This window comes from Eumetopias jubatus, unplaced genomic scaffold (assembly GCF_037043125.1).
Source record: "Eumetopias jubatus isolate StellerSeaLion01/CBP00866 unplaced genomic scaffold, mEumJub1_p1.0 scaffold_1, whole genome shotgun sequence".
NCBI classification, from domain to species: domain Eukaryota; kingdom Metazoa; phylum Chordata; class Mammalia; order Carnivora; family Otariidae; genus Eumetopias; species Eumetopias jubatus.
The window spans coordinates 45,818,537-45,834,434 of record NW_028274807.1 but is presented as its reverse complement, the minus strand read 5'-3'; the positions used below and the strand labels follow the sequence as shown (position 1 = coordinate 45,834,434).

General features: G+C 38.4%; 1 protein-coding gene across 2 annotated transcripts; it reads left to right on the top strand.

Moving 5' to 3' along the window:
* Positions 1-7,707: 7,707 nt before the first annotated feature.
* CLDND1 (claudin domain containing 1) lies at positions 7,708-15,558 on the top strand. 2 transcript variants are annotated; one of them, XM_088024268.1, is made up of 5 exons: positions 7,708-7,814; positions 9,213-9,517; positions 11,591-11,698; positions 13,825-13,962; positions 14,119-15,558. In XM_088024268.1, the coding sequence occupies exons 1-5, from the start codon at positions 7,708-7,710 to the stop codon at positions 14,337-14,339; spliced, it is 879 nt and encodes a 292-aa protein (XP_087880394.1). In that variant the 3' UTR covers positions 14,340-15,558. The 2 variants fall into 2 exon arrangements, with proteins under 2 accessions (XP_087880394.1, XP_027975040.1); XM_028119239.2 differs by having other exon boundaries at positions 7,737-7,814; positions 9,208-9,517; positions 14,119-15,555.
* The last annotated feature ends 340 nt before the right edge of the window (positions 15,559-15,898 follow it).

Here is a 15,898-nt window from a genome sequence, read left to right as displayed (position 1 = left end):
CTTGGGACAAGCATAAAAACAGAGATTAAAAAAATGCAGTTTCTACCAATCCTCAGAAAGGGCCTACAAGGAACACCACCCTGATTGGTGTTTGGTGGTTGTGGTTGTGGTTTTCTTTATTTGCATTTACCCTGGAGACTGGGGTGCTTTTTGACTTCTGTCTTGAAGATATTGTTTGTTTCTTTAAATCCAGAAATTAAAAAACACACTAACTTTTTCCCCTTACCTACTTTAAAAGATAGCCTTTGTTTTTCTGACACTGACAATCCTTTTGATCTAACTTTCTATTACACATACAAGGTATCACTTTCTTTTAGAATCTTAAGGTGATGATGACAAGGTAGTCCTTTTATTTACATCGAAGTGAGGAAAATAGTCTTTCACTGCAGAAAGAGTGAATTAATAATTCCCCAAATCATACCAGTCCACATCTGCAGCAAACATAATGATTCCAATTAGGGTATGAGATTCTTTCCACATATTTGGCTCTCTCAGTTCATACGTAATTAATCCTGTTACATTCAGTAAGTTTTTAAAAATCCTCTAGAAACTGGGAACATGCCTTGTGCTGTTTTTATTATTATGTGTAAAAATTTTCCACTATCATTAGCACAGTACCTTGCACATGGTAGGCACTTTGGAAATGCTAGTTTATTTGAATTAATTAGGAAAACTCTTGGTTTCGTGGTCCAGTATAATTAGCAAGTATGTATTCAGTGGGCTTCAACTGTAGGCATTTTTGTTAGTTATGTAGCTTACAGGCACAGGTTTAAAAATTGCTATTTTTACACTCTTATCTGCTATTGTAATTCAACCAATCAAGTTCCCTTTTGTTAGAGTTAAAATCCTCGATTTGGAGATCTGCTCCCTACTAATCTTCAAATAACTATCCTTCAGCAGACTCTAGGTCCCATCCGATCTTCTCTTCTTCACACCTCGTAGCAGTGATTTTTTTTTAGCTTTTGAACTATGACTTTTTTTTTTTTTTTTTTCCGAGTAACTCCACACATCAGTGAGCCTCACTCTGGGGATTATTGACCTAGCAAGAGACAGACCTCTAGTAAGTGACATTATAAGGGAGTTGCTGGTTTAGGCATGATAAAAGAAAGATTTGGGGTTCCTTCAAAACACTTGAGAAACAGGCTAACATCAGAAGGACGCTATCCTATTTTCTCTCACCTATTCCTTTTTATGTTAGGAAAACTATAATGAAATACAAATTCTGAAACCAACTCCATTTATTTCCATTATTTTACTGGCCCATGTAGCTCAAGCCTCTTTCCTTTTCTCTTTCCCTTCACCTCATTTCATTGCCAAAGTTCCAGTTTTGGGTTGATATTACTATTGCATCAAAAAATATATGCCAGCGGATAAAAACACCGTTGTTAAACATATAAAGTCCCTTCTACTGAATTTTTATTTCTCCCATAATAAACATATTGAAAAGAGTGGTCTTGCTCTTTTTCCTGATGTGTTCTAATGTTACAGCGGTCTTAGGTGTGTGTGTCTAGGGCAGGGAAGGATGAGGGTTCCCCTGATCTGGGGCAGCCCCAGCAAGTCAGTTGGAATTTGATTTATGACTTGACTCTACCTCCTTTTGTGTCCCTGGCAGCTCTGAGTTGCTCATGGGGGGGCGTATCCTTCCCTAAGTATAGGCTGCAGATGAGAGAAACTAATTAATGCTTTGACATTTCTGGGAAATCTTTCCCACTGAGTAAGCCTTAAATATTTAATAGAATAATTCATTTTGTCAAATAGTTTGAAGTAGGACAATATTTACTTGCTAAGGATTGGTGGAGTAAACATAGAATATTGAAACACCATATCTATATATGTCTCTCTACATAACTGTTTTTCTTGTGTCTCAAGAATTCCACAGAAAAGTGTCATAAAATGGAAAAAAGTTCATGCTCATACTCTAGAGGAAAACGTCTGGCTTATATTTATTCTGCAAGCCTTAAATTTTCTTTCAGGATTCAAAAGTTGTTGGCTTGGTGTAAACTCTCTCAAATAAATCTGACTTCCTCACTAAACCCTGAAGCAGCTATAGACCAAATGTTTTGCTTTATCATAATATAGGCACTTTGGAATATGATAGTGGTAGAATGTTGCAATGTGAGAATATCTACCATGTATCAAAACTATCCTGGGCTCCAAGTCAGAAAACAAATTGTTTTGAGGCAAAAAGGGAACAAATAGCATTAGTACTGCACTTTTAATAACTCAGAGTGCAAAGCTATTATGACAGAACCCACAATAAAAGCCAACTAGGTAAAGTAGGGGAAGTCATCATTCTAAATAAGCTTAGAGCAACGGCCATTTTTAGAACTTTGAATGCTTTTCGAAATAAACATGAGGATAACAAGACCAAAACTCAGAAACAACACTGGATATCATAAGCCTCCAAAAAGGCAGAAAGAACAAAGTGATGACAAAAAAAAACCAAAACAGTAAGATGTAAATATTAATAACTGATGCACACATGCCCACTTTTAAGAATTGTATTTCCAGGAAAAAAAAAAGCTCAACTTTATTTTATTAACAGGTACATAGATACACATTATATTCAACTTTACATGTTATGCTTCCCATCCCTGGCAGGGATAATTGCTTCCACATTTGTGTTCTCTAAGAACTTTTACAGTACTGCTTATTAAGTTCTTATTAGCTCATTTCACATAGTTAGTTGTTTTGGTGTCTGACCTGCTGAGCTGATCACAAGCAACTTGAAGGGAGAGACCATCCATTATCTCTTCGTTGTCTCTAGCATAGGAGTTACCCAACTAAAATCTTTTTTGGACTCTCACAGCCATTGTTTTGAACCGGTGGGTGTCAGGTCACATTTCCCCATTAGAATCACCTGGGGTGACTCCCAAATTGTAGCTTTCTGAACCCTGTCTCAGATCTACTGAGTCAGAATCATTTGGAGTGTACTCCAAAACATTATACTGAACAAGCCTCCGAGGTGATACTTAAACACACACTAAAGTTTAGAATCACTGTTCTAATTTATGTATCTTAACCAACTTTATATGTTAGGCTTCATTACTATTTTGGCTTTCTTTCAAATTACCTCTAAACTTGAACTTCTGATGGGGGGATGGGGTAATTGGGTGATGGGCATTAAGGAGGGCACATGATGGGATGAGCATTGGTTGTTCTGTGCAACTGATGAATTATTGAACTCTACATCTGAAACTAATGATGTACTATATGTTGGCCAATTGAATTTAAACAAAAAAAAACTTGAACTTCTTAGCAATTTTCTAGCCTGGATCTCACAAAATTTTCAGAATTAATTTAGACTTCTGGGCCCTCCCTATTTTGCATCTTATTTCCTGAGATATATGCAGAATTGTGTCAAATGTTGAAGACGGGGAAAGAGTAAGGTGTTGTTCACTGAGATACCTGCTCAAGTGAATAAATTATTCATCACACAGCCTTAGCTGTGATTTGTGGACTGTGCTTCCCAGGTCGGCTAAGGGTTTCGTGTGAGTACAGCCAACCGTAACTGGCATTACTGCGTATTACATCTGCTTTTTCCCTGTCAATCACTCTGACCCCCATATTAGTTAGGGATTAATCAGATTATATAGCAAATAGCACAGCAGAAAGAAATCTCTATGCATATGCTCTACTGATATGGTCCTGAATAAGTGACAAAGACTATGAAGCAAAGTATTTGGTTTTCATTGATCTTACCGGTCAGTGATTATATATTCATTTGTTTGAAACATTCTCTTACTTGAGTATCATAAGGGGTATAACCATTTGAACAGGCCAGTTTAACAGATCTGTTTATATTCTAAGAGTCAGTGATTTTTTTTATTTGGACAGTTACTGGTGAGGGTAGTGTAATGTAAAGTAATATATCATGTCAGACTAAGTGGCACGGATTTGCTCTTATCTGGGTCCTCCCCCACTTCAATTATTAGATTATTTCCTTTGGTATCCCATATTGACATAAACAAAAGTGATGTTCCTATTTTAGGCACATGTACTTTAGGCTTCTTCCTAATAGTTGATTTAACCTAGATTTAGGTTGTGCATCACAAAAATTGTGTTTATTTATATTGGCATCCTCCGTACCCAGCACAATGTCTGGCGTACAACAGATTGCCAATTAATATTTGTAGATCTGGACTGAATTCTGCTTGAATTTTTTGTTATTTCCAGTGAATAGGGACATTTCACAAACTTCTTAGACAGCTTCCATTTTCCATGATTACTGTTTATCGTTGAAACAGCGAAGGCCTGTGTTACTGTATCTTTTCTAATCAGAAGCATAAAGCCTTCCTCTTTTCCTTTATCCATCTGCATTTCCCACTATCTCTGTCTTCTGGTACATCACCTAGGCTGGAGGTGTAGAATATATGAATTTCCTAATGAAACTTAAAGGTGTGGCTCTATGACAACCATATTTTAGAGTGATGTTACTCTTCTTCCAGCAGAATTATGAATCATAAATTTTAGAGCTGCAAGTGATATTACTGATCATAATTATCCATTTTATGAATGAGGACACTGGGACTCAGAAAGAATCACTTACTAAAGACTCACATTGATATTGTGATGATATTAAAATAGAGGACAGTTTAAACTTAAACTTATCACCTGCATTTGGTCCATTCACTGTCCTTCAGAACCATGGATATCTAAACAACTATAATTTGCTACTCTGTGTAGCATTTGACAGGAATTGCTAAAAGGAAAGCCATTTTAGATGCACTTTTCTATCTGCCTTGTCCTTGATTAATTTCGCCATTGTTCCCAATAGTGAATTGGTACAAGGAAGTTCAAAGATTGATACATTTTTCTGAGGAAGGCTGTGATTGGAACCCACAGCTTGCATATATTTCTATTTTTCTCCTTTTTGCATTCCAAAGTTTATAAGGAAAACAACCAGGACAAAATTATATGAGAAAAACATAATGTAGATATATCTTTCATAAGATAATTTTTAGTTTCTAAAAAATGTGTGATTAAAAATAATATTTAAGTACATTAGGAATTTGGTATTGTGGGGAATTCTCACACAAGGAGTCATCACATAAACACAAAATATAAACAAGTTATAATACCTGCATATTTAGATTTTCAGTTATTGGGTTTATTTAAAATGTACTGTAACCCTAACCCCTTCCTGGTAAAACTAGAACCATCATTAACAAATTAAGCCAGAGGTCTAGTTCAAGTTTATTTTTAAATCTAAATTTCATAATCTGTACTTGGTTGCACTAAATCATCCTTAACACTTGTGAAAATATGTCAGGCCAGCTACTGTTTCCCAAAGAGCAGAGTAAGGAATGGAAGCAGAAATTTAACTCCAGGGGCACCTGGGTGGCTCAGCCATTAAGCATCTGCCTTTGGCTCAGGTCATGATCCCAGGGTCCTGGGATTGAGCCCCAGCATCGGGCTCCCTGCTCAGCGGGGAGCCTGCTTCTCCCTCTCCCACTCCCCTTGCTTGTGTTCCCTCTCTTGCTGTCTCTCTCTGTCAAATACATAAATAAAATCTTAAAAAAAAAAAGAAATTTAACTCCATTAATTTTTAAGGATTTATTTTGCCCACACAACAAGCAAGCACCCAAAACAGAAAACAGAAAACACCCAAAATGCAGAGACAAAGAAGAAGTGGTACTGGTGTCATGAGGCAGTTCAAGTCCTCTGTGCTGAGCGGGCAAGATCTTCAAAACCTCAAACACACACACTCTTCCAGGTCCATACTAAATCGTGAATGAAATGTGTCTTGTGTGTTTTCTAAGCATTCTGCAGACTTGATGGATGCAAGTGGCATCCTCCTTTACAGGTTTCCCCAGAAACACCTACCTCCTGAATCATAAAGATTTATGTATGCTCTGAGTCCAGCCTGGGAATCTGGTCATGGCAAGTCTTTCCTAGTAAACTGCAGTTGACCCAGAGGTTCAAAAACCTCCTGAAGTGAGCAGGACGCTTACCTCTATAAATGGCTTATTTCCAGCTTCAAGGGAATCAGAAGTTTTAGATGCTGTTTATACTGACTCTAACAAAACATTATAGATATTCAACAGATATTTGCAAATACTAAAATTTAATGATTGTTTAATATATGCCCCAGGCCCTGGGCTGGACAGATTATATGCGTTTTTTCATTTAATCCTCACAATGGTCACTTGGGATAGGGAATATTATCAACATTCTTATTTTGGAGAAAAGAAAACTGAGATTTAAGAGGTTAACTAAGTTGTCTAATGTCACAAAACTAGTCAGTGCACCCCATTATTTAAGCTTGATAAGTCAGTTATTCACCCTGGGCTCAGCTTCCTTGACTATGAATTGAGGTGTTGTCTTTCTCCTCCTTTTTCAGATTTCCCTTTTACCTGGGTTTATTTGCCATGTGATTTCATGACAGAGGTAGTTCTGGAGGTAGGGGATTTCTAAAGAAGGCCAATGGATGAAGATATTGCCTGGTGCATAAATGAATTTAGGAGTCAAATTGCACATTAACAATTTGCCTGTGTACTTCCACCACATTGTCTAGTTGGTGCCTGACAAAATTCTCCTTTGATCAGGTATTCTACATGAAAATCCAGTCATATTTTAATGTTATATTTGGCTATTACCTTATTTTATTTATGTACTGGATATGAATATCAGTTTGCCAACTCAGGCGAAAGAAATAGAACTATAGAGAAACAGATACCATGCCTTCAATCAGTCAGGGTGGTAGAAACTTAATATCAACTTTGAGCTAAATTCCAAGGTATCTGGGGATGGCATAGAGTCTGAGAGCTTTTCTTGTCCTTGAGTTAGCTGCCTCTGTAGGTCTCTGTTGAGAAATCCATCATTTACTGGTCTTAGGTATGTTCATACCTAAGACCCACACACATGAGTGCAAAGATGTCTCTGCTCTCTGTCAATGAACTTCTGTGCAATATTTGAAGGCTTAGAGTCATTCTGTTACTGCTGTGAACACATGGCCATCTTTGAATTCTGAGGCTGTCCATTACCTTATTTGCTCAAGGCCATGTTCCCCCAAATTCAGTGTTTTTCACACTACATAAACAATTTTTAAAATTCACATTTTTTGACATATCTGGTATCCTCAGCATTATTATAAATTAGTACTTTAATTAACTGGAATTGATTTTAAAGTGAAATTTGACCCAATAAATAGAAAATTAGTATCACTTATCATAAAGAAAAAGCAGCCACTAACATAAATTATATGAAACCCAAACAATGTCATTACATTCTACATGGATACCGTCAAGTCACATCCTTCTTAGTCTAAAATTAAGCAATAAAACCAGAAAGACTAGCTGCTTCAATGGGAGTGAGGTTGTGAGAGAGGAAATAAATAGGTTAATATTTCAAAAGTATAATCCCATTGCTGTTGACATGTTTAGAGGTAGGGTGTGTGACAGGGAAAGCACAGGACTAGAAAAACTGTTATATAAGTCACAATCAATGACTAGCCGTGACCAGAGACAGGTCACCTTACTTTGCGGACCTTTGCTCCTTCCTTCATAAAATATACAATTCCATCAGCACTTCCTTTCCCTCCAGAGTTGAACTACAACCCCCACAATGCACCGCGCGCGGTGCCAGAAATGCGATCCGCCGCCTCCCGCAGCTTTCCCTCTGTCCCTCCTACAACTCCCATAAGCCCCCTCGGCTCCGGGCCTAGGCCGGGCCACGGGTGGAGGCGGAGGCGGAGGCGCGGGAGTTATGGAGGGGGCGGGATCTGCAGGGAAGTGCGTCAGAGAAGGCGCGGGGAGAGTAGGGTGCTGTGGTCGGAGCTTGAGGGTGAAGCTGGCGGAGCAGGAGGATGGGCGGTGAGTGAGCGGGGTCGGCGTCGCTGGGAGGGGGTCGCGTAGCCGTTGGACGTTTCCAGCAGTTTGAAGAGGGGCCCCTATCCGGGAGGGCCTGGGGCCGGGCCGGTTTCGAGCCGCAGCGCTGCGGCGGGGTTTTTGCTTCGGTCGAGTGGTCTGGGGAGGGGCCTGGTCCGGTACCTGGGGCCCCTGGCCTGGGGCGGCGCAGGACGGCAGACCCCGGCCCCAGCTTGCCTCGACCTCCCCGGGCTCGGTAGTGCGCCCTGCGAGGTGACAGCGCCAGTTGTCCGGCCTGGCAAACAGCCACTCAGGGTGCCGGGACCTTTTAAGGTCATTTGAGAGCACCAGGTTGAAAGAGGATTAGAAAAAAATAAGAATACAAAACCAACTTCTGGAGTTATTGTTAATCACTGTAATTGCCCTGATCTCTTCTGTGTCACACTTCCTGTCTTCCAAACTCAGCAACCCCAGTTTGCGAGCCTGTTGTCGTGCGCCTTTGTAAGGTGTTTGGTACGGTCACGGTTTATACTTGCAGTATTTGACTCAGCTTGATCCGCCTTGAGTCATTTTACTGCGGCCATTTACTACTGCCGTTGAGCCCTGTCCACGCCTGGGGAGTGTTCATATTTTGTCTAATTCAGTTTTTTTCTGGCTGAGGAAGAATCATTTAGTTTGCAGATGAGAAGATTCAAAAGTGTAAGGAATGGGGAGAGTAGATAGGAGTGGAGAATTTGGCAGCGTAGGGGAGTTTTCCTTAGCTTCAATAGATTAGGAGCAGATTGCTATCTAGCATTATTGTATGTTGCTGTTCTCTTTGCTCTTCTGCGCACCCGAACAACCTTTCTGTCTGGGTTAACAAACATCTCAACTCTGCCTTCCAAATAGCTCCTGACTCTTAACCTTGTTTTTAGAAGGTTTTCCTCGTCAGAGGAATCTGGGAGGAGCCAATTTTCTCTGCTTGCTTTTCCTATGCCCTTTTCACCCTCAAACCCAGAACACTTAATACTCTGCAGCTGGAATAAAAATTCAGTCTGTAATTAAAAATTTATGTATGGTACACTGCTGACTCTGAGCATGTCTGTTGTTTGTATCTGTAATGTGTATGTCCATTTCAGTGTTGTCTGTTTTAGTGTGCAGGTGATAGACTAGAGAACAAGACCTCTGTCTCCGTAGCATCCTGGGTATGTGAGCATTCAATCAGTACTTTCATGATAATGAATTTTACTTTGAACTTAAGAACATGCTTGCCTTTATTTTTATTCTTTAATGATTATACATTACTTTAAGGGTCAAGGGTGGGGAATAGGATAAAGGGTGATTTTGAGATAATTCCTTTCAAAATAATCTCTCTATGTCCTTGAAGTCTAACTTTCTTCTTTCTCCAACTTTTAAACAGAGCAGTCTGAATGCCAGAATGGATAACCGTTTTGCTACAGCGTTTGTAATTGCTTGTGTGCTTAGCCTCATTTCCACCATCTACATGGCAGCCTCAATTGGCACAGACTTCTGGTATGAATATCGAAGTCCAGTTCAAGAAAATTCCAGTGATTTGAACAAAAGCATCTGGACTGACTTCGCTAGTGATGAGGCAGATGAAAAGACTTATAATGATGCACTTTTCCGATTTAATGGCACAATGGGATTGTGGAGACGGTGTATCACTATACCTCAAAACACACACTGGTATAGCCCACCAGAAAGGACAGGTATTTCTCTTATTTTAACTTCTGTCTCCTTTACCTGCTCAATAATCAACAAAGTTATGTGATGATGACCCAATTATGTATAAGCAGGTTCGTGGGTTTTTTTCTCTCCAAAGAAATAAATCTACGTGTTTCTTCTCTCTCTACCACCTTCTCTACCCAATTTCTATGAATTACCATGATACTCGTCAGTATTGGTTGGATAAGTTACTGTTCTTATTGCGTGAAAGCCATTTTAAATCTTTGTACTTAGTAAAATTCTTTTTATTAATGTCACATATGTCATGAGGAAATAATTGGAAAAGTCCATTGGAAGACTTTAAATATTTGGTAACTGGTAAAAGAGTTAGTGTCCAAATCAAACCAACAAATATGAATTGATAGTCTTTTTCTGTGTTAGCTGTGTTTTGGTAGTTACTATCATTTGCCCTGTAAATCTTAGAGGATATAATTTGACCAACACTACATTAAAACCTGTGCATATTTGAGTCTGTGATAGAGTGTAGGTTAAAAATATGAATTACAGAAATAAAAAAAAATAAGAAATTGTCTGATTTATTTTGCAAGCATTCTTAACATTAAAACATTTTAATTTCCAGTTCTTAACATGGAAACTTTAGAGCTCTAAGGAACAACTTTACAATTTGTTTCTATTTACGACTACTTCTGTTGACCACTTAGTGGGAAGCACTGTGTTCGGAAAACAGCACAACAATTACCATACATCAAAAGGACAATCGTTGTGATTATATAATGGAAAAAAGAAAGTAGGTGGGGGGGTGAGGCTGGGGGGATTGGTTGAAATTATAAAGTGTTCAGTTCTACTTTGGAGAGCATGGGTGCCCTTGATGTTTGAATCTTACCAATCATTTATCATTCATTCAACAAATATTTATTACGTGACTCCATATTCCGTATAGTCCATCGGGGAAAAATATAAATATCTTTAGTCCTGGGGAGCTAACATTCTAATAAGGGGTGGAGGCAGTAAACTGAATAAATAAGTATAATGGTATAAACAATAGTTAATTATATAGTATGTTAAAGGATGATGCATGCTATGAGAAAATGCAGCAAAATAAAGGGATTTGGAACATGTAGTGAAGGGGATATTGAGGGACATAAGTTATGATGTTTAATAGTGTAGGCAGGATAGGCTTCAACAAGAAGATGTCACTTTAGTAAAGACTTGATGTAGGTGAAGGAGTTGACTATATGGAAAACTGCAGGGGGACTCTTTTAAGTTGGAAGGAACAACAACTGCAAGGGCCTCATGGTGGGAGCATGCCTGAAATATTCAGGGACCAGCAAGGAAGCCACTGGGCTGCAATGGAGGGGGAGAGAGGGAGAGTTGAAAATGCTGTCAGAAATTACTCTGGGAGTAGGGCAAACTTTGCAGGATTTTGTAGGCATGATGAGGGCTTCGGGTCTTTACTCTGAATGTGATGGAGCATTGTGGAGCTTTGAGCAGAGGAGAAATGCTCTGCTCACCTAGACAGATGTATTGAAAACAGGCTGCAGACAAAGGTGGAAGCCAGGAGGCTGTTGCACTAATTCTTGTGAGAAATGTTTGTGACTTAGACCATGGTGGTAGCACTGAGCAGTGGCTGGGTTTTAGATAGGTTTTGAACTCACTAGGATTTCCTGGTGGGATGCATGTGGGCAACAATGACTAAAGTTTCTGGTCTGAGGAACTAGAAGGATGGAATTGTAATTACCTGAGATGGGAAGATGGCTAGAGGAGTAGATTTGGCAGAGAAAATCAAAGTTCCCATTTATTTAAGTCTTTGTCTTCTCCTCCTTCCTAGTCTTTTTGCATATCTATTCTCATTCATTTTACTGCTCCTACTTTTTTTTTTCTCTTCCTTGTGCCCCTGTCTTAAGCCTCCTGCTGAGAACCACTGGCATCCATTGGGCATCAGTGAATCCAGTGTGTCACTCAAGGCCAAAGAGGTTGCTCTCCTCTGGGAACATCTTTCAATATCACTTTTTATTTCAGAGAATAATTACTGAAAGGGATTTTTGTTAAATGTTTATAATTAAAACAACAAGCAGTCATTGTTATTCGTGTTCCAGAGTCATTTGATGTCACAAAATGCATGAGTTTCACGCTAAATGAGCAGTTCATGGAGAAATTTGTTGATCCTGGAAACCACAATAGTGGGATTGATCTGCTTCGGACCTGTGAGTACATTGATCTCAGCCGTACATTTGGGGGAAAAAGGAAATAAATTTGCCATTCATTGATCTCTGTTATTGGAACAAGATGAGTCAGTACATTGCATCAACTTGGAATAAGATCTCTGATGGTTTCCCAGTGAACTCTGTTCTGTTGATAATGTATTTTAAAGTTAGATACATCCTTACCAGATTGCAAATACGAAGTTGAGAGAAGCAGCGAATACATTGGATGACAGAATCTAGACCTCCCCAAAAGATGTTATTAGTGGGCCCTTTTAAAGAGTAAATTTAATAAGGATAAATAATAAATTCGTATATTTGAGATAAGCATTTCAGTTACCTGAGTTCAGATAGGGATATGTGAAAAAAGTTGACTACAAGCTCTTTACGAGTCAAGGGTCAGGGCTACCAAAAATGTTAATCCAGTTTTATACAGTATAACAAAAGTATAGATATCAAAAACAAATGAAAACATTTCTTAGGAGCATTCTATTCGATGGTCAGACTACCTAGGAAATACTGTCTTCATATTTGGACCTGATATTCAGGCCATAGAGACTTACTGGAGCTTGCCATAAAATGACCATGTCATGAGAGGAAGCACTGAATAAATGGCGAGTAGAGTTGACCCTTGAATAATGCAGGGGTTAGGAGCACCGCCCTTTTCACACAGTCAAAATCCACGTATAACTTTTGACTCCCCCAGAACATAACCACTAACAGCCTACAGTTGATCAGAATCCTTACCAATAACATAAAACAGTCAATTGAGACACTTTTTGTATATGTATTATATGCTGTATTCTTACGAAAAGTAAAAGAGAATATTACTAAGAAAATCATAAGAGAAAATACATTTACAATACTGCTCTATTAAAAATCTGCATGTATGTCAGCCTGTACAGTTAAACCCGTGTTATTCAAGGTATTCAATTTTGTATTGCAAATATATAAGAAAAAGTTTATTACTAACAGAGTTTGAAGGGAAGTTGGAGAAAAGATTTTCATGTAGTTCCAAAAGGTAAAACTAGCACTAGAGGGTAGAATTTGGTTTAGAGTTGATATTAATACATTACTAATAATTAAAATAATGTAAAAATGGAAGGGGATGCTTTGTAAAGTCATCAGCTTTCTTCCCATGTTGTTGAGGGAATTTATGATAATTACAACTGCCATTTATTGAGTTCAGAGATCCTCCGCTTTGTGCTTTATGTATATTCTCTCAACAGGTCTTTTATAATCAACATTCATTTACTTCTGTTCCTGCCTTGAGATCCTATAAGGATGTAGATTCATTTGTATGTGGAGCCAGAAGGTTTTGCTTCAAAAGCTGGCTCTACCACATACTGTGTTACCTTGTACAGGTTATTTATACCTCTTGCCTTAGTTCCCTCATTTATAAAATGGAGATAATAAGTACCTCCTTCATAGGGGTTTGGGGAGGATTAATACACAAAGCATGTGTAGAACAGTGCCTGACATACAGTGAGCCCTCAGTAATTGTTAACTGTTAGTGTCCTTTTACTTTAATCAGGTAGCATCCTTTCGAACAAAGTGCTTTAGAAAAGAAACCCCAATATTAAAGTATTCCTTTCTCACTTTTTTTTTATTTTAAAGGTTTTATTTATTTATTTGACAGAGAGAGACATAGTGAGAGCAGGAACACAAGCGGGGGAGGGGGAGAGGGAGAAGCAGGCTTCTCAGGGAACAGGGAGCCGGATGTGGGGCTCGATCCCAGGACCCTGGGATTATGACCTGAGCCAAAGGCAGACGCTTAACGACTGAGCCACCCAGTCGCCCCCTTTTCTCACTTTTTTTAAAAAAGCTTTTAAGGAGAGATAAAGGGAGAGAGGTAGTATGAGCGGTGGAGTGGGGCAGAGGGAGAAAGAGAATCTTAAGCAGACTCCCTGCTGAGCATGGAGCCTAGCACAGGGCTCGATCTCAGGACCCTGAGATCACCACCTGCGCAGAAACCAAGAGTGGGATGTTCAACTGACTGTGCTATCCAGGGGCCCCTCCTTTCTCACTTTTTGAGAAAAGATCTCATAAGTACATGAATGAAATTACTATTGTGAAAAAATTGTCTGAAATCGTAGTAACATGTCTTTTTTTCTCTTTTTCAAAATCAGATCTTTGGCGTTGCCAGTTCCTTTTACCTTTTGTTAGTCTAGGTTTGATGTGCTTTGGGGCTGTGATTGGACTTTGTGCTTGCATTTGCCGGAGTTTGTATCCCACCATTGCCACAGGCATTCTCCATCTCCTTGCAGGTGAGTCTTGTCATTATACTTACCTTTTATCTTCTTCCTGTTTCCATAGAGACAAAGAGTCGTAGTTCTTAAACCATTCACACATTGTTGCCCTGTCCTCTTGCCTGAAAATCTCTTACTATGCTCTTACCTAGTTATGTTTTGTTTTCCTCCAAGGTCTCTGTACCCTGGGCTCAGTGAGTTGTTATGTTGCTGGAATTGAGCTACTCCACCAGAAGCTAGAGCTGCCTGAGAACGTGTCTGGTGAATTTGGATGGTCCTTCTGCCTGGCTTGCGTCTCAGCTCCCTTACAGTTCATGGCTTCTGCTCTCTTCATCTGGGCTGCTCATACCAACCGGAAAGAGTACACCTTAATGAAGGCATATCGTGTGGCATGAGTGGGAAGCTGCCTGCTTTGCAATTGCCATTTTAATTATTTTTCAATATTAATATTTCCCCTTGTTTTCCTCTCATTTTTTTAATTTAATTTTTTTCTTTGTGGATATACCATTTTATCCTGAAAATCCATTCTATTTATTCAGACAGTTGTTTCTTAATACCACTAAAATTTATATGGATTATTCTGAATGATTCCATCTTTTAAACAAACTAATCTAGGTTCAGAGTCCAGACAGCAAGAGATGAGTAGACACTTGGCATAAATTTGTGAAAGAAAACTGATAGTGGGAAATTGACCCAAACCCATCTACTGATATCTGTTAGACTTTTCAGTAAATAACTATCTCTGTTGAACTAGAAACTCTTTAGTGTCTCTGAGAAACCTCCCATCTTTGTCAGAATTTATGGTCACTTCGCTACTGTAGATAGCCAAGCCAGTCAGCCAGAGCATTAGTGCTATTTTCAAAGACTAAAGCTATATAAAATAAAGAGATTATCTAAGATCCTTTTCCCCAAATATTGGCGTATAGTTTTATTCAAGATGAAATATGGCATCTGTTTAACCAAACTGTGTCTGTCTACAAGAAAGGAAGTGAAAAATACAGTGTTGACTTGAAATTTTAACTTTGTAACTGCAAGAATTCCAATTCAGCCAGACAAGAGAGTTAACCTTATTTTACTTTACCTTTTTTTTTTGTTTGTTTGTTTGTTTTTTTTGTTTTTTTTTTTTTTAGCTCTCCTTAATATGTCAGGAGGATTTTCAGTACAACTAAACCATTTTGGATTTTTGCTCCTTGCCTCTTCACACATCAGGCTTATTAAGAGTGCTTTCTTTTTAACACTACTTTGGGGTCACAGAATAAAATTTTCCAACTGCTATCTATTTATTCCAGCTCAGTACCATGAAGAAGATTCCACCATAATGACCCTCTGGAGCTAGGAAAACTACCACAAGACCTAAAGCTTTGGCTAGTCATTAACTTCCAACTATGGTCTTTATTTCTTGTGGTGAAATGATGTGCCTTTCCTTGCCTAAATCCCTTCCTGGTGTGTATCAACATTATTTAACATCTTCTAATTCAATCATTTTTTATAAATATGTCTATAAACATTGAACTTTAAAAAATCTTATTTATTTATTCCATTACTGTAGCACTTGACAGATTTTAAAAAATGTAACTTAGTAATTTCTTACAATATCCTAAATCTGTCTTTTTTAAAAAATAAAAAATGAGAAGAAACTCAATTGTGTATAGTGTCTGAGTTGATTTAAATCTCAATATTTTAGGTTAAAGAAGTACAGGATTCTGAACAAGCATTTCTGTGGTTCTTTGGAAAATGCCTTGTTTCTGGGGTCTCTGTTTTATCTTCCAAAAAATATGGGAACCCCTTGCCCCCATTAGAAAATAAGAGCCTCTTTATCCCTTATGTTTCAGAGTTTTAAAAACATGTTTTCAAAGTAGTTTTGTGATCTCTATGTGTCATATTTAATGTGGCTAGATTTTTAAAAAGTCGTATAATGGCTGTGGATATTTATGTTCTGTAGCACAGAAATAAT